Genomic DNA, 24617 nt, shown 5'->3' with positions numbered 1-24617 from the left:
ATTCACTGATCACAATTCCAGAGGTCCAGAAAGTTACATACACTAAGTTGACTGTGCCTTTAAACAGCTTGGAAAATTCCAGAAAATTATGTCATGACTTAGAATCTTCTGATAGGCTAATTGGATCATTAATTAATTGGACAATGGAGGTGTTACCTGTGGATGTATTTCAAGCCCTACCTTCAAACTCAGCCTTTTTGCCTTGACATCATGGGAAAATCAAAAGAAACTCAGCCAAGACCTCAGAAACAAAATATCTAAGGGGACCTCCACAAGTCTGGTTCATCCTTGGAGCAATTTCCAAAATCCTGAAGGTACCACGTACGTCTGTACAAACAACTAGTACACAAGTATAAACACCATGGCGACCACGCAGCTGTCATCTGCCTCAGGAATGAGACGCGTTCTGTCTCCTAGCGATGAACGCACTTTGGTGCGAAAAGTGCAAATCAGATCAATGGGTCTTCCAAATGGTCAATGACCCCAAACATACATCTCTCTCTTTTTGTACTGTGAGACGCCTAAGACAGCGCTACAGGGAGACCGGACGGACAGCTGATTGTCCTCATAGTGGCAGACCATGTGTAACAACACCTGCACAGGATCAATACATCCGAACATCACACTTGCGGGACAGGTACAGGATGGCAACAACAACTGCCCGAGTTACACCAGGAACGCACAATCCCTCCATCAGTGCTCAGACTGTCCGCAATAGGATGAGAGAGGCTGGACTGAGGGCTTGTAGGCCTTTTGTAAGGCAGGTCCTCACCAGACATCACCGGCAACAACATCACCTATGGGCACAAACCCACCGTCGCTAGACCAGACAGGACTGGCAAAAAGTGATATTTTTGTCTGGGACCTGTTTGATCGGAGGGTGAGGGCTAGGGCCATTTCCCCCAGAAATGTCCGGGAACTTGCAGGTGCCTTGGTGGAAGAGTGGAGTAACATCTCACAGCAAGAACTGGCAAATCTGGTGCAGTCGATGAGGAGGAGATGCACTGCAGTACTTAATGCAGCTGGTGGCCACACCAGATACTGACTGTTACTTTTGATTTTGACCCCCCCTTTGTTCAGGGACACATTATGTTCATACAAATATTTACAACATGTTAAGTTTGCTGAATATTTATGCAGTTGACTAGTGAGGACAATTCTTTTTTTGCTTGAGTTTATGTATGTGTACAGTACCAGTAAAAAAGTTTTGGACACCTTTGGCCTTGACGACAGATTTCACACTCTTGGCATTTCTCTCAACCAGTTTCACCCTGGAATGCTTTTCCCAGCAGTCTGTGAAGGAGTTCCCACATATGCTGAGCACTTGTTGGCTGCTTTTCCTTCACTCTCGTCCAACTCATCCCAAACCATTTCAATTGGTTGAGGTCGGGTGATTGTGGAGGCAGATCATCTGATGGAGCACTCCATCTATCTCCTTCTTGGGGTCAAATAACCCTTACAGTAGCCTGGAGGTGTGGTTGGGTCATTGGTCGCTGTTGAAAAACAAATGATAGTCCCACTAAGCGCAAACCAGATGGGATGGCGTATCGCTGCAGAATGCTGTGGTAGCCATGCTGGTGCCTTGAATTCTAAATAAATCACAGTTTTATCAGCAAAGCATCGCCACACCCCCACACTTCACGGTGGGAACCACACATGCGGAGATCATCCGTTCACCTACTCTGCGTCTCACAAAGACACGGCGGTTGGAACCAAAAATCTAAAATTTGGACTCCAGACCAAAGGACCGTTTCTTGGCCCAAGCAAGTCTCTTCTTATTATTGGTATCCTTTCTTTAGTCGTTTCTTTTCAGAAATTTGACCATGAAGGCCTGATTCATGCAGTCTCCTCTGAACAGTTGATGTTGAGATGTGTCTGTTACTTGAACTACATGAAGCATTTATTTGGGCTGCAATTTCTGAGGCTGGTAACTCCAATGAACTTATCCTCTGCAGCAGAGGTATCTCTGGGTCTTCCTGTGGCAGTCCTCATGAGAGCCAGTTTCATCATAGTGCTTGATGGTTTCTGTGACTGCACTTGAAGAAACTTTCAAAGTTCTTGAGATTTTCCAGATTGACTGACCTTCATGTCTTAAAGTAATGATGGACTGTTGTTTCTCTTTGCTTATTTGAGCGGTTCTTGCCATAATATGGACTTGGTCTTTTACCAAATATGGCTATCTTCTGTATACCACCCCTACCTTGATTGGCTGAAACGCATTAAGGAGACATTTCACAAATTAACTTTTACCAAGACACACCTGTTAATTGAAATGCATTACAGGTTACTCATGAAGCTGGTTGAGAGAATGCCAAGAGTGTGCAAAGCTGTCATCAAGGCAAAGGGTGGCTACTTTGAAGAATCTCAAATATGTAATATATTTTCATTTGTTTAACACTTTTTTGGTTACATACATTCCATGTGTTATTTCATTATTCTACAATGTAGAAAATAGTACAAATAAAGAAAAACCCTTGAATGAGTAGCTATGTCCAAACTTTTGACTGGTACTGTATATAAAAAACATTTATTCTTACTCAGTGTCCATAGTCAACATCCAAATTTAAAAAACAAATTTTTTTGTTAACGTTTTTATTTTATTTTTACATCACACATGCAGCATAGCCCGTTCCACAAGAAGCATAGTCATGTCACCACCAGGCCAATACAGACAGAACAGAGCACAGAACATCCTGCACGTCTCACAATGATCAAACAGATGAGCCATAATAACACACCGTTGGATATCAATACAACTCCCTAGATTGACTGAGCCTCACAGATAGCTGCCCAAACCTGCCCTCAGTGTGTCCATACGTGTGGCTAGGGTATGGAACCCATTGTTATTCTGGGGAGAGGGGTGGTTGGAAACACTTGTCTTGGAACACTTGTCTACACAGCATCTTCAGTCCCCTTGATTTCGACTGACTCCCTCTTCTCTTCTTTACTTTTTTTTGTTCTCTTTGCAGGCCACCACGTATCTCTGAGCTACGTTGAGGGGCGGGGAGTAGCCGTCTGCGTACGACGTGTCCTCAAACAGCACTGAGTAGTCGTCCTGGGGCTGAGAGGGCAGAGAGAGCATGGTGGTTAGTGGAGAGAACAGGGTTCACTGATTTGGGGTCAGTTTAGCATTTTCCCCACTAATGGTTAAGGTTAGGATTGATGGAGGGGAAGCTGCCAAGCGAGGGGCCAGCCTGGATGCAGGGTTTGGTGTACAGTAACATTATCTCCAACMGAACCAGCTTCGTGTAGTTTTGTCATCAAATAAAATGTATTCAAATGACATCAATCAGTCCCCCCCTCCCCTCCTCTCCCTTTCCTCGTCTCACCCGGTGTGGGTGTGTGTGGATGAGGGCTCTGTAGAAGCAGGTAGTCTGGGGGTAGAGGGCCAGCACCAGCTGGTCTTTACTGAACAGGGCCTCCGGGTCCGTCTCTGGGTTGGCCTTCCACTGGGGCAGGGGGATGATACGCCGCCTGCTCAGGGTGTGTCTCCTGGAGGAGGAGGATGGGAGATTGGGGGGGAGAAGTAGAGTAGATAATTGTCATTACATCCGAGGTAAGAATTTCAGGGCATAAAATATAATGTACTACAAGACAAAATAGTAGGAAGAGAAATAAAGAAAATGAAGACAATGACTTACTCTTTTCCTTCCTCATCAATGTCATCCACTTCGTACCTGAAGGACAGAGCAGAAGAATACAACTCAAAACAGTCTGTGTTGTAGCTGATTGGCTAAAAGTGTTAAAGGCTATAGTTGATTGGTAACAGTGGGATATGGCTGTACTTGATTGGCTAGCAGTGGCTGGAGCTGATTTGCTGATAGTTACTTGTTGGTGGAGTGGCTGTAGCTGACCACCTCGGCCAGGATCCACTGTTCGTCTCCATCCACGGCCTTGACCCGCGCTGCCACCTTGTCCCCCTGCTTGGCCACGTAGTCACTGCTGGCTGGCATCGCCCCACACAGGGGAGGAGGACTGGAGAGGAGGGGGATACAGGGAAGGATGGAGGGTTTTAGGAGTGGGGGGAGTAATATAGTAATGGAGGACAGAAAAAAGGGACAGGTGGAAGAAAAGTGGGGGAGGTACTGAACTTGGGGGAGGTACTGAACTTGAACTGTGCACAATAAGAACACAGATTTTCATTTACCGTTGTAAAAAATGTTGCTATGTTGTGCAGTACTGAACAGGGCTCAGGAGAGAGACTGAATCATCAGACCCTACCTGTCTCCTGGCTTGCCGATCCACAGCGGGAGCGTCATGGCTGACTGTTGGAGCAGTGTCATCAGCACCCCCCTCCGCATGGTCTTCCTGGGGGGGTCATTGTCGCTGTTCACCCCTGCCATCTTAGCCGCTGGGGGAGAGYAGAGAGAGAGAGAAGATAGTGAGGCATGGGCTGCATCTCAATAGTATACAGTGGCTTCTTCTCAGTTCGTCTCCTCTCCTTCTTAAATAGGAMGTAGGCTATTATGAGAATTCAGTCACAGCCATACTCTCCTTACCTATTCGCCTCTCCTCCAATAAGGATTTGATCTCTGCAATTTTGTCGAGGGCATGACGAAGAATACTGTGGGAGAGAGTGGTGTCCGAGTTATTACTTTGGAATGGAGGRGTACTTACTTACTCCACATGGTGGCGATGATTTCTGAACGCAAGACAAAAACACATCTAATCACTGAACTACCACAGTTGCATAGGTGAAAGGAAACATTACATTAAATGGCTTACACCAAACCTATCATGTCAGATCAGCAGACACTCCAAGGGGCATAGTGCAAGCGGCATAGGGATGTCAGTGTAGGCTACCCTGATGAAGACAGCTTGTCTGTCGAAACGTTGGTTATTAAATTATTGCATCTGAGCTCCGAGAGTGGGCGGCTCGCCTTTTCTTTTTCAAGTGTAGGCTACCGACCTGCACTCTGCCTCAGCGTCTGCTCTGGCTGTGGTGTAGAGTCCCCTCAGCTTAGTCCGGTAATAAGGGGAGGCTGGGGAGACGGGGACAAGAATAACACCTTATTACACTGTGTGTGTGTGTGTGTGTGTGTGTGTGTGTGTGTGTGTGTGTGTGTGTGGTGTGTGTGGTGTGGGTTGTCTATCCTTGTGTGGATCTAAAATCCCCAAAAGTCCCCACAAGGATAGTATAATAAAGAACATTCTCCCCTCGTGGGACATTTCCCCACGTCCCCATGAGGACAAAGGCTATTTTAATCTTAGGGTTTAGGGTTAGGATAAGAGGTTAGTGGTAAGGTTTTAGGGTTACAAGTAAGGGTTTAGATTTAGGGGTTAGGGAAAATAAGATTTTGAATGGAAATTATTTTAGGTCCCCAGAGGTTAGAAGAACAATATGTGTGTGTGTGGGGTAAAGAGTTAGCCAGACGACACATGAATAGAAACAGTGTGTAATTGTAATATGAAGAGTTCTAAAATAGTGTTGCAGTGTTGATGGAACAGGGGAAAGTGGGAAGGCGAGGTAGAGGCTCACTCTTGTTCTCAGTCTGCATCCTCTCGTGTGTTTTCTGGATGTTGAGCAGGTTGTGTTCAACTGCGCGACCGCTCCTCCTGAAAAAGAGAAGAAAGGGAAATTAGTATTACAAAGTGGTTGTTTGCATAGGTGCAACCTGACGCAGTATATCAGCAAGAATAACATGTCACGTGCACACAAAACCTCAATGTATTACACTGACTTATGTTTTGGCAAATTTATTTAAATAAATTAAATATTTTTTAGGTAGACAGCTTTAATATTGAAGATAGATTGTAGCTTCACTCAATGTAATTGTCTGCATCACTTCCATCGCCCATTATTTTTTTTGGCAAATAATATATATATTATATACACACACACACACACACACACACCACACACACACACCACACACGCACCACCACAAAACAAACAACAACACACACACCAAATTTGAAGTCGAAATGTACATACACCTTAAGCCAAATACATTTAAACTCGGTTTTTCACAATTCCTGACATTTAATCCTAGTAAAAAATTCCGTCTTAGGTCAGTTTAGGATCACCACTTTATTTTAAGAATATGAAATGTCAGAATAACAGTAGAGAGAATTATTTATTTCAGCTTTTATTTCTTTCATCACATTCCAGTGGGTCAGAAGTTTACATACACTCAATTAGTATTTGGTAGCATTGCCTTTAAATGGTTTAACTTGGATCAAACGGTTTGGGTAGCCTTCCACAAGCTTCCCACAATACGTTGGGTGAATTTTGGCCATTCCTCCTGACAGAGCTGTTTGTAACTGAGTCAGGTTTGTAGGCCTCCTTGCTCGCACACACCTTTTCAGTTCTGCCCACAAATTTTCTATAGGATTGAGGTCAGGGCTTTGTGATGGCCAGTCCAATACCTTGACTTTGTTGTACTTAAGCCATTTGCCACAACTTTGGAAGTATGCTTTGGGTCAATGTCCATTTGCGACCAAGCTTTAACTTCCTGACTGATGTCTTGAGATGTTGCTTCAATTATCCACATAATTTCCTGCTTCATGATGCCATCTATTTTGTGAAGTGCACCAGTCCCTCCTCCAGCAAAGCACCCCACAACATGATGCTGCACCCCCCTGCTTCGCGGTTGGGATGGTTTCTTCAGCTTGCAGCCTCCCCCTTTTTCCTCCAACATAACGATGGTCATTATGGCCAAACAGTTCTATTTTTTTGTTTCATCAGACCAGAGGACATTCTCCAAAAACTACGATCTTTGTCCCCATGTGCAGTTGCAAACCGTAGTCTGCTTTTTATGGCGGTTTTGGAGCAGTCGCTTCTCCTTGCTGAGCGGCCATTCAAGTTGTGTCGATATAGGACTTGTTTTACTGTGGATATAGAAACTTTTGTACCGGTTTCCTCCAGCATCTTCACAAGGTCCTTTGCTGTTGTTCTGGGATTGATTTGCACTTTTCGCACCAAAGTACATTCATCTCTAAGAGACAGAACGTGTCTCCTTCGGGGCTGCGTGGTCCATGGTGTTTATACTTGCGTACTAGTGTTTGTACAGATGAAGGTGGTACCTTCAGGCGTTTGGAAATTGCTTCCAAGGATGAACCAGACTTGTGGAGGTCCACATTTTTTTTTTCTGAGGTCTTGGCTGATTTCTTTTGCTTGTCCCATAATGTCAAGCAAGGAGGCACTGAGTTTGAAGGTAGGTCTTGAAATACATCCACAGGTACACCTCCAATTGACTCAAATTATGTCAATTAGCCTATGACATAATTTTCTGTAATTTTCCAAGCTGTTTAAGGCACAGTCAACTTAGTGTATGTAAACTTCTGACCCACTGGAATTGTGATACAGTGAATTATAAGTGAAATATCTATCTGTAAACAATTGTTGGAAAAATTACTTGTGTCACGCACAAAGTAGATGTCCTAACCGACTTGCCAACAAACTATAGTTTGTTAACCAGAAATTTGTGGAGTGGTTGAAAAACAAGTTAATGACTCCAACCTAACTGTATGTAACTTCCGACTTCAACTGTACACACACATATATACATATATACATATATACGTATGTATGTATGTATGTATGTATGTATGTATGTATGTATGTATGTATGTATGTATTGTATGTATGTATGTATGTATGTTATGTATGTATCACACACACAATACATACACACATCTTTAAAAAAAAAATATTTCCTTTATTACCCTCCAACCCTACCACCCCTCCCCAATTGGAGCAAACGAGTGAACAACAACACATGGGTGGGTTAATCCTAGATTAATTTAAACCATGTTGGTGCAACGTTGGTGCCTTAGGCCTGTCTTTCCAGCTTTATACATACTATATAGATTTCATGGACACAGTCTATTTTATACATTTTATTTTGTTTTTAACTTGTCATTCCTCTACCCTCAACCTCTCCCATAGATTTCTGATGTCCATCCGGTTTGATTTCTATTTGCCATATCTTTCAAACTGTYCTCTTTCAAAAAAGTTCTTAACCTATATACGTTTTACGGGCACAGTATGTTTTATATTAGTTATCTTGTTATTAGTCCCAAAACAAGCTACATATGGACAGTACCAAAACWAATTATCTAATGATTCTGCCTCGTCGCAGCAAAATCTGCAGAGCTGGGAAGGTTGTATCCCCCATATAAATAACATTCTGTTCGTTGCAAGAATTCTGTAAAATAATTTAAATGGAAAAATTCAAAGTTTAGAATCCGGCATTGTTTTGCGTATCAGTTCATAAACCATACGCCATGGAATCGGTACGTCAAAAATCTATTTTGCAATCTATATGGCACAGCTGTACATTTCTTGGTCCTTAAATGAAACGGATATACTTTTTTTATTTATCACAATTTTCTTTAACCAATGATGGTCTTTAATGCAGGTCCGACAGACAAGTTCCTTACTTTTCCCCCCTTCCACTTTCCTCTTCCATTTTTGCTGTGTTTTAGTTAGCTGCATGTATGACATAACTCCACCAGTCGTATTTATGATATAATTTATGAAGATTATACTTTTTATTAAAAAAAAATCTAAAAAGTATGTTTTTTTAATCAATTAGTATATTTGAGTTTAACAACAATACTTGTAGTATTATTTGTTCTGTCTTTTCTGGTGGATTAAATTGAAATTGCAACCAACTTTCTATGGCTTGTTTTAAAAATAYCAATATTTGGGAGATGATTTCCTTTTKAAATAACTGAAAGTGCGAGGTTGTAATCTGAATAATGGCAAAACGGCCTTTCTTGAATATAGTGTGAGACATTCTTACTTTTGCTAGAGAACCCGTTCGGATTTAAGTATAACTTTTGTATGACTGCAGCCTTTATTGAGAGGTCTAATGCTTTAATATTTAATCATTTCTGCCCTSCAAATTCATATTCATTATATAAATAGGCCCGTTTAATTTTGTCCGGCTTGCCGTTCCAAATAAAATTGAATKTTTTTTTCCTCATATAATTTAAAAACTGTTCGCTAGGTGTAGGCAAGACCATAAGCAAATAGATAAACTGGGATATGACTAAAGAGTTTTCAGGGCAATTTTGATAGGTATTACATTACTCCCAAATGTGACTTCAATCCCTATGATGGCATGATGTAAAAATATGAGCCACATTTAATATGAGTCACATTTAAATATTACTTGCTAGGTAGCTATTTATTTATCATATAACCGTCCTCCACTGTGGTCCCTGAGTCACTGGTCAGTGCTCCCGATGACAACATCACTTGGGCGTAGKAATCATTGGTTGAGACTTACCTGCGTCTGCTTYATGAGTTGATGGAGCTCTGTTAAAAGCTCTGCGATTATGGTGTCTGCCGGCATGATTTTGCCTGTGGTAACGAGATGTCCAAAATGCATTCATCAAATTAGTTTCACTTGAGTTTAAGCAGCAACATGATWGACATGCCTTGCAGACATGATAGCTAGCCAGCAGATTCCAACCCTACCGTTACACTTGTTTACACTGAGTTGCACTGGGGTCAGAACATCATCATGGTTAGATTAAGACTCTGGGGATGAGAAATTGTGTTGTACTCCGAATTACCCCAACTGTTACACCGGGAAGAATGAACGAKTGCTTTTCTTTCCGGAAAGCTGCCCTTTTCGTCCTCATGCTATCCAGCAGTAGCCATTATGGAATGACATGTTGCGTTAAAGGAGGAGCAAAGGAGCTGATTGGCTGACACTGCCATTCCAAAATGGTGGCAGTGGCTACTGCTAGCTAGCATGAGGACAAAAAGGGCAGTTTTCCCAGAAAGCTAGCAGATTTCAATCTTCTCGATGTATCAGTTTGGTCCAATGCTGCAGTTTTTCTCTAAATATCAAATTACTTCTGGGTAACAATTAAGTACCTTATTGGGACTGTTTTCAATTAAAATGGTCAAGAAACAAAAATAGCTTCTTAGCAAATAGCAATTTCTCAGGCAAGAACTGTTAGGACTGTCTGGGAGTGGTCTATGTGGAGGGGAAAAAGGAAACTATCTGTTATTGGCAGAGAGGTTTGGAACTCACTCGCTTTCTGAGGGGATTCAATTAATCTGGCCTGGGCGCCCGGATAGGCGTGTTTTMCAACGGGGGAAAGTTTATTTGATTTGTTTTGGAACCGGGCTTTTGTTAGGACTGTCTGAGAGTGGTCTATGTGGGGCGGGGYAAATGGAAAACTAGCTGTTATTGGCAGGGAGGTTTGGAACGCACTCGCTTACTGATGGGATTCGATTTATCTGGCCTGGGCGCCTGGATAGGTGTGTTATTCAACGGCTGAATGTTGATTGCATTTGTTTTTGAACCGAGCTGCCTGAGCCATGTGCCCCGTTCAAAGCCCACGGCGAAGTTGGCTCAAAACAAAAGTGACGTATTTTAAGCACGTGGAGTAATGAGTAGGATTCTGTATTTTCACATTCAAAGGTGATTGCTTTTGATAAAAACACATTATCTCCCTTTCCAATAAAAACTAGTTTGAAAATTCAAACATAGATTTTATGGAAAAGAGTATGTTACTGGATGATGTACCATGCTGCCTTGTTGACAACATGACCGGCATAGATCACTACTCAATTTTAGAAGGGTTCTCCTCCCTCACCGCTTTCCCCATTCATGTCACGGGCCATAGAAACGTGCCCTGCAGCTCAACATAATTTAATACCGCCCATTGGTCTATTAACTAATTTACCACCTGGTGATGTCACCAGGCAGGCAAAAACTCCATCCCACCAAAACAAGCTGAAATTTCAGGAGGTATTTTGAAAGAGCTCTTACACTAAAGGCATTATCATAATTTTCACAATATTATTCCAACTACAWCGTGTGGGAATATATTGTAACGACCCTGGGACATTACAATATATATACACAACTCAGGAAATCACGTTTTTGACWGCAATGGGCATTTAATCTAACCGTGATTGCGTTCTGACCCCAGTGCAGCTCAACGTAAACAAGCGTAACGGTAGGGTTGGCTAACATAGCTAGCTAGCTAACAGTAAGGTTACATTACTAGGTAGTTGTATTGTTCGCAACGTACGTCACATTTACTTTGTACTTGCAAGTTGTCTGCAAAAGTTAGCTAACGTGGTCAGGACAAACATATTGCAGGAAGCTAGCCAGCTAAATTGTAAAAATCTAGCAAGTTAGCTTCGCTGGCTAAATAGCTAGCTAGCTTCTATGATGACTTAAACGTGATATTTCCTTTTTATCAACCACCAAACGCAGTTTATTTTGTGGAGTAAAGTTACATTTTGATAAATTGTTATACAACATGTTTAGAACTATACATTCCCTACCTTTACCTTTGGTAGTTAGGTAGCTTGTTAGCTTTCATTCGTTTCAAGGCCTACTACGGACTGGCAGCGAGGACAAACCGTACTACCCCAAACYTTTGTCTTACGCGTCTTTCAATATGGCATCTCGGCCATAGACTGTATATAAATAAGACCTCTCTCTACCATATGGGTGTTCCAATGTGAAATAAATAAATATATATAATAATCACACGTAAATATAATTGTTTGAATTCGTTTAGCAAATGTTTACAACCCATGTAATWTACTTCACCACTTACATTCCATCTTCCAAACATCTCTCCTCAATGTTTACATATTGAAACATACAGACAGTTCTTTTGAGGCGTTCTCTAGTAAACACATTAAATCGGACTGTAATGTTCTGTTCTTTTTCTGAAGCTTGTGTAAAATGTTCCGTCAGCAGAATTCTGCGAGGGAGTGGAGGGAGGTTTGGCCTCTGGAAACAAACACCAGCTATAAACACTATGGTGAAAAAAACAGCTACATAAAGAGCAAAACAATCACTAAGAACAAAACTCAATAGACAACTAATATGAATGTAAAGCTAGGTAGACAGTGCCCTAATGTAAAGCAATATATTGTATCTATTTGATATTACTAGTTGGGTGTGTGTGGAAGGGGGGCAAAGGGTGGTGAGGTGGAGATACTGAAAAGTTAATATTCAACGCTGTCATGGAGAAAATGAGGTCGTAAAATGGACCATAGACAGACACAGATAAGTGTTGGCTTATCTGCCATGTGTCTAAACTGTCTGGGACACTCTGTGCTGTTTATAATTGTGTGTGTGTGTGTGTTGTTCTGGTGTGGGTGTGTGCGTCGCTGGTGGATCGTCCCGTTTAACTTTGTGTGGTGTGTTGTGCGTTGTGTGGTGTGGTGTGTGTGTGTGTGTGTGTGTGTGTGTGTGTGAGTATTTGTGTGTTCAGTGTGTTTGTTGAGAGTAGGCTTAGTCACAGCTCATATGGGTAAGCTCATATTTCAGCAAATATTTATTGAACAGAGCGCCCACATGACTGAGAAATGCCAAGAAAGTGTGGAAGGAGGAGTCACAGAAAGAGTAAGGGGAGAGGGAGAAAACAGTGAAATAAAAAAACAGGAATGTTGTTAGACAACTGAGAGATAGCCGTTGAAAGGAAACAAGCACAAATGTAAGAAATATGAATCGTGGTAGTGAAAGAGAGATAAGAGAGACTGGGAGAAAGAGAGAGTGAAGCCTAAACATGTCACCCCGCCCCTCTCAGCTCTGACTCCAGTTTATGGCCAGTACAGGACTGTTTATGACTGTTTATGGAGGCAGCGAGGGAAGTAAAACATGCCAAGAACTCTCTCCCTGCTTCAGTACGCCTGCGTCAAACCTTCCTTGCTCAAAAACAATTAGGTCATATCCAAAAGGACTGGTTTGTGGAATATTCAAGCCAGGCTTTAGGAGAAGAGGCTACTTTGAGACGTTTTACTCATAGCTCCTGGTTCAAGGCCTGTAATTTATTTGACAGCGTCAGAACATGAGTATATTTATGTGAGGGAAGGGCCTTTCCTCATCGTTTTCACAGATACAGACAGTCATGTGTTTATTTGTCATGACTACAGTCTGAATCATTCTATCTAGGACATATATATATGTATATATATTCCTTTATGTAGGCCTACAGTACAACATACATTTAATTTCCTCTCTATTAACATGCACACGTGAGAACACACACACACAATGGGATTTCATGGGTGCTATAGAACTGCGATCAAAATGGGTTCAATGCCTACTGAACAATCAAAATCTGTCTAACAACTTAGCATTGTCACCAAAAGTTGGTTCACCCTGCTCACATTCACGCACCTCACCTTAAAGCACCCTTTGGATTGGCCTTGACAGACAAATGGAGGTCATACAAAGAAAAGGGGGGCTGTTAGAAAACGTGAGAAGTGTAAGCTTTGAACCACAGGTGTTGATAAGACTGAAAGAAAAACATTGTTAATCTAATCTTTGTCTCCGAGGAGGGAGGAGTTGATAGGGCAGAGAAACCACGTCGGTGAAGGAAACTAGGTGCATTTAGAATTAAGAAATTATTTAATTGCCCATGTAAAATAAATTACTATTGGAAGATGACCAATAGAAAGAAAGGATAAAGCATAATTGTGCAATGGAACAGATTACACAAATACAAACAGGCTTCTAATAAAGAGAGAGAAAGACGACATGTACCACGAGATGTAGAGCAAATTAAATCAATAAAGGGCACCTGATTAAAATAAACAAACATGGTTGACCTTAAACTACAGTGACATATTTTATTGAAAGTTGGCGTCAAACATTTACCAAAAACTCATGCAACGTTCACTGACTCAGGCAAGGGCCAATGACTCATAACAAAACTGGGAGGAGGACTCAACAAAACTGGGAGACATGGAGAAAGGGAGGAGCGACCATGCTTTATAAAGCACATGGGCAAGCGCATAAACCACTTATTTCGAGAGTTGAAAGAAAAAGAAACACCCGTGGAAAATAACTGCTTTCTAACGTTGTTTTTGTTGCTGTKCAGAGAAAAGTTAGTTTACAGTTACTTTTTATCTGTTCAACAGAAGAGTCGCTATGTCAAGCTTCGTAGACGTGAAGAATGTTGAGCCAACCCACTTTGAAGAACAACACTACGACGAATATGAATATTATAACCTTTCAGAAAAATACACATGTAAGTATCAGTAATTCTTATGCTTGTTTGTGCAATGAATTTTCAAGTTAATGGTCACCGCAAAGAATTGAAAAATACATTTCTAATTCCTCAACGTGTCGTAAGTGGCCCATGTTGACTGCTATGACGTTGCATTGGGCGCAAGTGGGTGTGTTTTATTGTTTTCAAAGTCTCACAATCTGAYCTGTGAACTCGCACTGTTTCCAGGTGGCGCTAGCCGCAAGGGGAGGTCAAAGAAGGAAGCCAGCGACAATACCAACCGCCCCAACCCCGGAGGCCACGAGCGCAAGCTCGTAGAGAAACTTCAGAACACTGAAAAGAAGGCCAAGGTGTGAGTAAGTGGAGGTAAGCCCCCCCCCCCCCCACACAATCTTTGTATATACTCCACAATTTTAAACATGAACTCCCACATCTGGGGCTCAGGTGTGGGACTAAATATAAAGTTTGAGAGTGAATATTCAACATTTGATCTACAGTGTGTTCTTCTTTTTTTGTAGGCTTATTGTCCTATACTATTTTAAGGCATTGTTTTGATCCTATCTCAGTACTCTGTTCCTACCACCCTCATGTAGCAAACGGTCAAGTAGGCAGAACGTAACCAAAGTGCATTTGTCTTTCCGTTCAGGACAAATCGGACGGCTAACCCTGGCAACCGACCATGGCCGCCTTGGCGACAAAACAAGATGGGCAGACGGTGAACTCCAATGTAGAGGGGGGTGAATATGAGGACGAGTCACATGCTGCCAATGAGTCTGACTGTAGCTTCAGTGAAGGGAGATTTCAGTCCTCTCCTTCATAGAGCTGATGGTACTGTCGGTGGGAGTGGCCCCCATATTGGTTGTTCATTTCAGTCATGGGTAGATCTCCACTGAAGATGATGTAGACCACTTGTGCAAGTGTTTTCTGAATGACCTTCCCACGCAAGTGGGGAGTAATGGGGGTGGTGGCAGGATGCATCTCTTTTCAGTATCAATGTGGTTTTGTTTTTAAGTCTTAATTGACGATGCTTGTCACTTAATGTTTTTATAAACCAAAGAGGTTCTGAAAATGGATTTATTTTTAAAAAGTATTGAAAATAAATGCTTTCATAAAATATATTAAAAGTCTTGGTTTAAAGTGGTACTCCAGTCTCCTTTTCACATCCATTTAACCCAATTAACAAAAAAACTTAACAAAAGGCACATCTCAATAGGTGACTCAGGGACCACAGTGGAGGACGGTTATATGATAAATAAATAGCTACCTAGCTAGTAATATTCAAATGTGACTCCTATGGCTGACGTCACAACTTCCCATCCAACCAACTCTTTGAATGCCCTATTCCTTGAAGTTTGCAGTTGTATAAACACTATTTTGCTTAACCTATTTTTATATTTTGGTGTGTGTACTTTACTGTCTATATACTTGGGATATTACTTTTCCAACATCCCTGGAGGATGTCTTATGAATTTGTCTTCGTGGAAGGTGTCATGGGCTGCAATCTTCAAACAAGCCAATAGGTGGCAGTAATAGATTTGTGTCAAATTACAGTCCTCTTGGGAATGCTCTAGTTTAGAAAATTTCTGCCAAAGAATTAAGGGATTACTGTCAAGAAATTGACAATTTGAAGAGCCCTTGACATAACAGAAAATGCAAAAGAATAGCAATTTGTATGACTGCTCATTCAACTGTTTAAACTAAATGGATAATGAGAATAACTTAAGTCTGGTGCTTTGCATCTCTTCATCTGAAAATGTAGGCTACCCTTGAACTGAAATTAGTTGATGTTGGACAGGGTTTTTATATTAGGTTAGATTCATTTGTCCTTCAAGGCGGCATAGCCTACATGGCAGTTTGTCTTGTTTTGAAAGTAATTCCCTATTTCTAAATTGAAAAATGTTTTTGCTGTCAAATGCACTCACAAGTGTGACAAATAATTTGATTTTTGATTTGATACAGTGCTGTTGAGGCTACTGTAGACCTTCATAGCAAAACAGTGTGTTTTATTCAATTATTTAGTGATGTGAATATATTTAGTATAGTTTTATCAAACTTTTTTAATGTTTAACTATTTTTATTTTTATTAAATACACTGAGGAGGATGGTCCTCTCCTTCCTCCTCCGAGAAGCCTCCACTGCTTGATACTTAAAACATAAATCGATACTGTCATTGTGGTTCAAAAAATATGCATAATACTTGTTGGATGTGCATTTGGTGTCCATCTGTTGTTGATTTACAGCAGGGTCTCGTTAGGTTTAACAGAAAAAGCATCAAGGTCATTTGTTTTTTTTTTCATATGTTTTTGTGCCTTGGATTGGACATGAGTCTACTGGGGGTGAATATCAGATAAACTATTGTGCAACTCCCAACGCTTTTCCTATGAATTATTCTGGATATAATGACAAATTACATAGCTTAGTGGGTTTCTTCACAATATGATCTGGTAATGAAAGAACATGTCAAATACATTTTGTTTTCCATGTTACACCTGCAATTTTAAACAATACAAGGGGCTTGAAGTAGCCTAATTGAACTTGAATTTGGAGCTCAGAAATGCAAGCACTGGAATAGGCCTACCTTTAAAATCAGACATTTTCTCAATTCGGTACTTAAAGTCATTGTAATTATTGTTGCCAATTTAGAAGTTCTCCTTATAGTTATCCGTGATTTCATTTTTGATCAGTTTCTGTGAGTGATATGGCCACTTTCGTTTGTTTCCCGCTGCTTCAATTGAAGYATGTTGTGCTCCTCTGTTGCGGTAAAACCACATGTGGTTATTATGTGGATGACACTATCTAACGCTGGCTTCAACTTGTCTTTCCATACAAATTCTTCCATTAAAATAGGAACCTGTTTTATTTATTTTTTTATACTTTTTGCATTCTTTTTGGGGGGAGGTGAGGTTCTATATTAGGCCCTATATGTAGAATTATATAAATTATACAATTGTATAACATTGAGGTCCTTGAAAATTACAATTAAGTGCTTGAAAAAGTCCCTTAAAGTCCTTGAATTTGACTTGACAATGTCTGTATGAACCCTGCTTAAAGAATGTATAGTCCTAGGCCTATGTTGTTGTATAGGTAGAGTTATGGGCCAATTTGCATATATTCATTTTAATTCCTGTAAGTACACATGTCTAACTGCATGACAATACTTTTTATTTTTTGTTTCAAACCATATTAAAATGTTGGTCCCAGTGTCACACATTGGCCTCATTATATTTATAAAAAGAACCATTAGCAGAAATGAAAACATGATCATGTAATGAAAACGTATACATGAAACACAGGGGAATATACATTCATATACACACAATGTAGCCTTTTTCTGCATGTACATGCACACCCACAGTTGTCAAATTCCCCCTGCTGTCTTCGGAGAGTGTACCTCAGCGTAACACGAACTAATCGGATTATATAAATCACCCCATCATGGCCTCTTGAACATAGACACACACACACACACACACACTTGCATGATCAAACAAACAGAGATATTGTCAACAAACAGACAGATGTTAGCTCATTTCATGTTTGTACTTAACAGCTGATCAAAACAGAAGACAAGGCTGCATTTACACAGGCAGCCCAATTCTGTTCTTTTTTTCGCTAATTGGTCAGATCAGCTGTTTTGCCATTGGGAAAAATATCAGAATTTGACTGCCTGTGTAAACGCAACCATAGTCTGGGACAAGTGATTGGTTTGTCGATGAATTATAGATGTTTCTGGCATACATACATACATAAATAAGTTACAGCTAACAGAAGATAAACATCCAATGGTCTGGATGCTATAGTCTGTTTCTGCTTCAGCCAACTTGTCATTGTCATGCCAGATCCAGATCCCATTAGAGTTGTTCAATACATAGCCTATGCATTGACTTGTCAGTTATTCAGGCTCGATGTGTAACGACAGGAGAAATCACAAATTCACTACTCCCCTCCACTCACTCATGATATAGGTACCAATAGGATTTAGGCTTATATAAAATCAGGGGTTAAAAATATGCATAGAAAGGCAGAAATATAAACCATTTGTCAGATTGTTGCATGACTTGTGCATCGTCACATCAACTGGTTTAGAGGAATGGGAAAGAAGAGAACACTCACCCAAACCGGGTGGCCCCCCCCCCCCCCCCCATCTGCAGTGGAGTTACCGGTGATTTTAGAAGCTGTCTCTTATACACATCTAGATGTGTATAAGAGACAGCCCATCTGCAGTGGAGTTACCGGTGATTTTAGAAGTTGCCCTGGTTGCCTAGCAACTAGCCATTGGAAATTCCGAAAGAGACCACTGAGACCATGGTGAGTGCATGTTGGAGTGTGTTAGAGAGATCAGGTGTGTATGTCTGTGCACATGTTGCTGTTGTATTATACACTATACAGTGCATTCGGAAAGTATTCAGACCTCTTTCCTTCTTCCACATTTTGTTACCTTACAGATTTATTCTAAAATTTATTAAATGAAACATTTTCCTCGCCAATCTACACGCAAAAGAACATTCTCGTCTGTTATCATCACAGCTGTATATATAACCCCTCAAGCAGATACCACGACGGCCCTCAAGGAACTTCCCTACTCTATGTAAACTGGAAACCATATATCCTGAGACTGCATTTATGTTATCTGGGGATTTTAACAAAGCGAATTTGAGAACTAGGCTACCTAAAAATCTATCAGCATATTGATTGCAGCACCCGCGCGGGCAATACACTGGACATTGCTACTCTAACTTCCGTGATGCATACAAGGCCCTCCCCCGCCCTTCGGGAAATCCGACCACGACTCCATCTTGCTTCTACCGTGCTATAAGCAGAAACTCAAACAGGATGTACCCGTGACTAGAACCATTCAACGCTGGTCTGACCAATCGGAATCCACGCTTCAAGATTCTTTTGATCACGCGGACTGGGAAATGTTCTGGGCAGCCTCAGAGAATGACATACATCTATACGCTGACTCGTGAGTGAGTTTATAATGAAGTGCATTGGAGATGTTGTGCCCACTGTGACTATCAAAACCTACCCTAACCAAAAAATATGGATGGCGGCATTCGCGCAAAACTGAAAGCGCGAACCACCGTATTTAACCATGGAAAGAGGACTGGGAATATGGCAGAATATAAACAGTGTAGTRATTTCCTCCGCAAGGCAATCAAACAAGCGAAATGTCGGTATAGGGACAAAGTGGAGTCGCAATTCAACGGCTCAGCCACGAGGCGTATGTGGCAGGGTCTACAGGCAATTACGGACTACAAAAACAAAACCAGCCATGTCACGGACACTGACGTATTGCTTCCAGACAAATTAAACACCTTCTTTGCCCTCTATGAGGATAGTAAATAAATACAGTGCCACCGACTCTGCCCGCTAACAAGGACAGGACATTCCTCTTCTCCGTGGCCGACGTGAGTAAGACATTTAAACGTGTTAACCCTTGCAAGGCTGCTGGCCCAGACGGCATCCCTAGTCGCGTCCTCAGAGCATGCGCAGACCAGCTGGCTAGTGTGTTTACAGACATATTCAATCGCTCCCTTCAATCGACACCATTATTCCTGTACCCAAGAAGGTAAAGGTAACTGAACTAAATGACTATCGCCCGTAGCACTCACTTCTGTCATCATGAAGTACTTTGCCTGCCACCTTAGACCCACTTCAGCTTGCATACCACCCCAACAGGTCCACAGACGATGCAATCGCTATCACACTGCACACTGCCCTATCCCATCTGGACAAGAGGAATACCTATGTAAGAATGCTGTTCATCGACAACAGCTCAGCATTCAACACCATAGTACCCTCCAAGCTCATCATTAAGCTGGAGGCCCTGGGGCTCAAACCCGCCTTGTGCAATTGGGTCCTGGACTTTCTGACGGGCCGCCCCCAGGTGGTGAAGGTAGGAAACAACATCTTCACTTTGCTGACCCTCAACACTGTGGCCCCACAAGGGTGCGTGCTCAGCCCCCTCCTGTACTCCCTGTTRACCCATGACTGCGTGGCCATGCACGTCCCCAACTCATTCATCACGTTTGCAGACGGCACAACAGTAGTGGGCTTGATTACCAACAACAACGAGACAGCCTTCAGGGAGGAGGTGATGGTACTCAGGAAAACAACCTCTCACTCAACATCAACAAAACAAAGGAGATGATCGTGGACTTCAGGAAACAGCAGAGGGAGCACCCCTATCCTCATCGAAGGGAGGTTGGAAAGGAAGGCCAAAAGGAAGGCCAAAAAGATCATCAAGGACAACAACCACCCGAGCCACTGCCTGTTCACCCCGCTGCCATCCAGAAGGCGAGGTCAGAATCAGGTGCATCAAAGCTGGGACCGAGAGACCGAAAAACAGCTTCTATCTCAAGGCAATCAGACTGCTAAACAGCAATCACTAATTCAGAGAGGCTGCTGCCTACATAGAGACTTAATAGTCACTACAATGCAACATTAATAATGTTTACATATCTTACATCACTCATCTCATATGTATATACTGCATCTTATACCATTTATTGCATCTTGCCTATGATGCTCGGCCATCGGTCATCCATATATCAATATGTACATATTCTTATTCCACCCATTTAGAGTTGTGTGTATTAGGTAGTTGTTGGGGAATTGTTAGATTACTTGTTACATATTACTGCATTGTTGGAACTAGAAGCACAAGCATTTTGCTACCCTCGCATTAACATTTGCTAACCATTTGTATGTGACCAATAAAATTTTATTTTATTTTATTTGAAACCTGTTGTTTAACAAATCTGCTAGGTCCTTCAAAAAGTTGGCGCTGGCTTATCAGCTCAATATTCTAAAAATATTACTTGGAGATCTACTTCAATTTTGGACACAGTTCCACGTGATGGAAACAGATTATTGTTTTAGATGACATTACCTTCTTACTTAAATCACTAGTGTTACCCAAACTATTGAGTAAGGGAAATTGTCAAAAAAGTATCTTATTCAATTATTGATACCTCTGTCCCAAATGTCCCACTATGTCCTTTACTGTTTGAGTTCAGTGAGTACCACTTATTTTATTATTCTTTATTATCTTTTTGTCCACAGGAAGCGTTTCTCTAACCCAAACACCAGATGGCAGCCTCTAATATAATGTCCCAAGACTCAATCTTTCTGTTTGTCATGTGACCTTGTATTGAATTATTTACTTCCTCAAATTACTAAGATATGCATTATTAGAGTCCTATCTGAAATGCACTAATATTACCATTGACTTTGTTACTTTCACTAGTCTCCATATCTGTTTCTTTCAACTAGGAATTCCCAATAGCAAGACCCTCGCAATCACTACTGCTAATACACACGGATCACTCTCAAACAATGTTCTGCTTTTACCCCTATTGTAAGGTTTAAAAACAAAACAAACATGAACTTTCTCCATATTAGAAGGCATTTTAGTCTACCCTAGCAATGTTAGTCTATATATTTATTACCAATTTCTGTTGGATATTCACTTTCTGCTTCACACTTGTTAAATGTATACTATCTTAAAATTAACATGTAATGTCCTGAATTTATAAAAATACATCGGCCAATTCAGAAGGGAAGAGATAAACTTTCTGAGATCAACATGTATTAGAACAAGGCTGGCACTGTTTATCAGTCCACTGGGCTGTCCCATAATAAGTCTGGCACCTGATGTCACACCCTGATCTGTTTCACATGTCTTGTGCTTGTCTCCACCCCCCACCAGGTGTCTCCCATTTGTCCCCATTATCCCCTGTGTATTTATACCAGTCTCTTCTGTTTGTCTGTTGCCAGTTCGTCTTGTCCCGTCAAGTCTTACCAGCGTGCTTTCCCGTTTTCGAGACTGTCTAGTTACTGTTTTCTAGTCTTCCCGGTTCTGACCATTCTGCCTGTCCTGACCCTGCCTGCCATTCTGTACCTCATTGACTCTGTCCTGGACTACTGACCATTCTGCCTGCCCTGAGCCTGCCTGCCGTTCTGTACCTCTTTGACTCTGCCCTGGTTTACTGATCTCTGCCTGCCCTGTCCCATTATATAATAAATATTATGAGAACTGTACTACCGCCTCCTGTGTCTGCATCTGGGTCATATCCTGAGTCGTGATAGTACGAACTGGCKATGACTGACCCAGCAGACTCAGGCCAGCTCTGCAACACTGTCTCCTCTTAAGGAGCCACCATTAGAAGACACAATGAGTTGCTAAGGAACCTTATGGAAGGATTCCACACTGTGGCAGAACACCATGACCAAACCTTCCACACCTTACTGGAGCAATTCTGCGGGCTATCTAATAGGCAGCAAGCCACAATGGTACCCGCCCAGCCTCTCAGTAACCCCGCTACTAGCGGTGCTTCTCCCCTTCCTACCCCGGCTCTCCGAGAACCCCACTTACCACCTCCGGAGTGCTGCGCTGGGGATCCTGAAACATGCCGGGCATTTCTCTCCCAGTGCTCCCTCATCTTCGAGCTGCAGCCCTCTTTGTTTCCTTCAGATCGCTTGAAGATAGCGTATCTTACAACGCTAATGTCTGGGAGGGCGCTCGCCTGGCCTACGGCGGTGTGGGAGTAACAAACCGCCGTGTGCCATAATCTGGAGGCGTTCGTGGCGGAGGTAAGGAAGGTGTTCTATTCTCCGGTGTCTGGGAGAGATGTGGCTTGGAAGCTACAGCAACTGTGTCAGGATTCCCGTAGTGTGGCTGACTACGTGGTAGACTTTCGCACATTGGGAACGCAGGAGGGAGAGGAAGTCTGTTCCCAAACACCCTTGTTTGTCCTCGGTTTTTCCCTCGCCTCCGAAGAGTCCCCGAAGTCCCCGACACCTACACTCCCAAGAGAATCCAAAGTTACCCGAGTTCCCTCGGAATCATCGAGGACTGTCGCCTTGTCTTCTCCAGAGCCCATGCAACTGGGCAAGGCTAGATTATCCCCTGAAGAATGTTCATGCAGACTGAGCTCTTAAAGCTGTCTATATTGTGAAACTTCGGGACATTTCATATCCACCTGTCCAATTAAAAGCCCAGGCCCATCAGTAGGTACGAGTACTCGCACTCCTCTGTGAGGTGACCGGTCTAAATCTCTCCAGGTGCTTCTGGACTCTGGGGCCAACGAAAGTTTTATGGACACTGCCCTGGTGTCGGAGCTGGGGATCTCCACACAACCCCTCTCCATTCCCATGGACGCCAAAGCATTGAACCGGCGCTCTATTGGCAGGATCAATCGCAGCAGGATCAATTGCCTATCAACCTGAGAGTGTCAAGGAATCACAGTGAGTCCATGCAGTCCGTACTCACTGAATCTCTTCATGCACCCATTGTTTTGGGATTGTCATGGCTCCAGAGGCACAACCCCCTGATTGACTGGGCTACGGGTTCTATCCTGGGGTGGAGCCAGTTCTGCCATGCACATTGCCTCAAGGCGGCGCAGCCTGCCCCTGGACGTCCTCCCGTGGGCTTGGGATACTTCGCTCCACCATCCCCGCGGAGTATCAGGACCTCCGGGAGGTTTTCAACAAGGCCCGTGTCGCATCTCTTCCTCCGCATCGACCCTATAATTGCACCATTGACATCCTCCCTGGTACTACACCGCCTCGGGGGCGGCTCAATTCCCTGTCTGGTCCGGAGACCAAGGCCATGGAGGAGTACATTGAGGGCTCTCTGGCTGTTGGGAGCATTTGTCCTTTGTCCTCCCCTTCCGGCGCAGGGTTCTTCTTTGTGGAGAAGGACAAAACCCTGTGCCCGTGTATCGACTACCGGGGCCTCAATGACATCACGGTAATGAACCGTTATCCTCTACCACTCTTCTCCTCTGCGTTCGAGCCTCTTCAGGGAGCGACTGTATTTTCAAATTTTGACATTCGGAATTCCTACCATCTGGTTCGGATTTGGGAAGGAGACGAATGGAAAACAGCCTTTAACACAGCTAGTGGGCACTATGACTATCTGGTGACACCATTCAGATTGACCAACACTCCCACAGCATTCCAGGCTCTGGTCAATGATGTGCTCTGTAACATGTCCTTTCTGGGATACGTCATCACAGCGGGGGACATTCAAATTGATCCTGACAAGGTGAGAGAAGTGGTTGATTGGCCTCAACCCACATCCAGAGTTCAGCTGCAATGTTTTCTGGGATTTTCACATTTCTACCGCCGCTTAATTCGGGACTACAGCACCCTAGCTTTCCCCCTCTCTGCTCTCACCTCTCCCAAGGTTCCGTTCATGTGGTCCCCAGCTGCTGACCGGTCGTTTCTCGGATCTGAAGCATCGGTTCACCACAGCCCCCATCCTCGTCCATCCGGACCCGTTCCGTTAGTTTGTGGTAGAGGTCAACGCTTCTGACGTTGGAGTGGGGGCCGTCCTGTCTCAGCATTCTGCCCGGGACCAAAAGCTGCATCCCTGTGCCTTCCTGTCCCATTGTCTCAATCCCGCTGTGAGGAACTATGATGTAGGAAATCAGAAACTTCTGGCAGTCAAGATGGCGTTGGAGGAGTGGAGGCACTGGCTTGAAGGGGCACAACATCCATTGTTGGTGTGGACCGACCATAAGAATTTAGAATATCTCCGCACCACAAAGTGCCTCAACTCAAGGCAGGCAAGCCATCTCCTATGACCCAGGGTCCAAGAATGTGAAGCCTGATGCTCTCTCTCACCTGTACATTTCTGCTGCCACATCATCTGACTCTGA

General features: G+C 42.7%; 2 protein-coding genes across 2 annotated transcripts; one reads left to right on the top strand and one right to left on the bottom strand.

The window, feature by feature from the left end:
* Positions 1 to 2505: 2505 nt before the first annotated feature.
* Positions 2506 to 11629, bottom strand: LOC111982071 (SAGA-associated factor 29-like). Its single transcript, XM_024013610.2, is given in 11 exon segments — positions 2506 to 3061; positions 3330 to 3492; positions 3642 to 3677; positions 3829 to 3975; positions 4222 to 4351; positions 4500 to 4564; positions 4910 to 4982; positions 5480 to 5537; positions 5539 to 5556; positions 9240 to 9313; positions 11542 to 11629. Coding segments are annotated over 11 exon segments (888 nt in total). The 5' UTR covers positions 11549 to 11629; the 3' UTR covers positions 2506 to 2944.
* Positions 11630 to 13695: 2066 nt separating this feature from the next.
* Positions 13696 to 15084, top strand: nupr1b (nuclear protein 1b). The gene is made up of 3 exons (XM_024012697.2): positions 13696 to 13968; positions 14176 to 14313; positions 14594 to 15084. Exons 1-2 carry the CDS (start codon positions 13869 to 13871, stop codon positions 14301 to 14303), a joined length of 228 nt encoding a protein of 75 aa, XP_023868465.1. The 5' UTR covers positions 13696 to 13868; the 3' UTR covers positions 14304 to 14313; positions 14594 to 15084.
* The last annotated feature ends 9533 nt before the right edge of the window (positions 15085 to 24617 follow it).

The sequence above is a fragment of the Salvelinus sp. IW2-2015 genome, linkage group LG20 (genome assembly GCF_002910315.2).
Source record: "Salvelinus sp. IW2-2015 linkage group LG20, ASM291031v2, whole genome shotgun sequence".
Classification (NCBI taxonomy): domain Eukaryota; kingdom Metazoa; phylum Chordata; class Actinopteri; order Salmoniformes; family Salmonidae; genus Salvelinus; species Salvelinus sp. IW2-2015.
This window is presented reverse-complemented; position numbering and strand designations above follow the sequence as displayed.

What these genes read in the sequence shown, in the direction of transcription:
- nupr1b (XM_024012697.2), top strand. Translation starts at nt 13,869, where the DNA reads ATGTCAAGCTTCGTAGACGTGAAGAATGTTGAGCCAACCCACTTTGAA. An exon ending in CCTTTCAGAAAAATACACAT is followed by an intron (nt 13,969 to 14,175) that starts GTAAGTATCAGT and finishes CACTGTTTCCAG; the next exon opens with GTGGCGCTAGCCGCAAGGGG.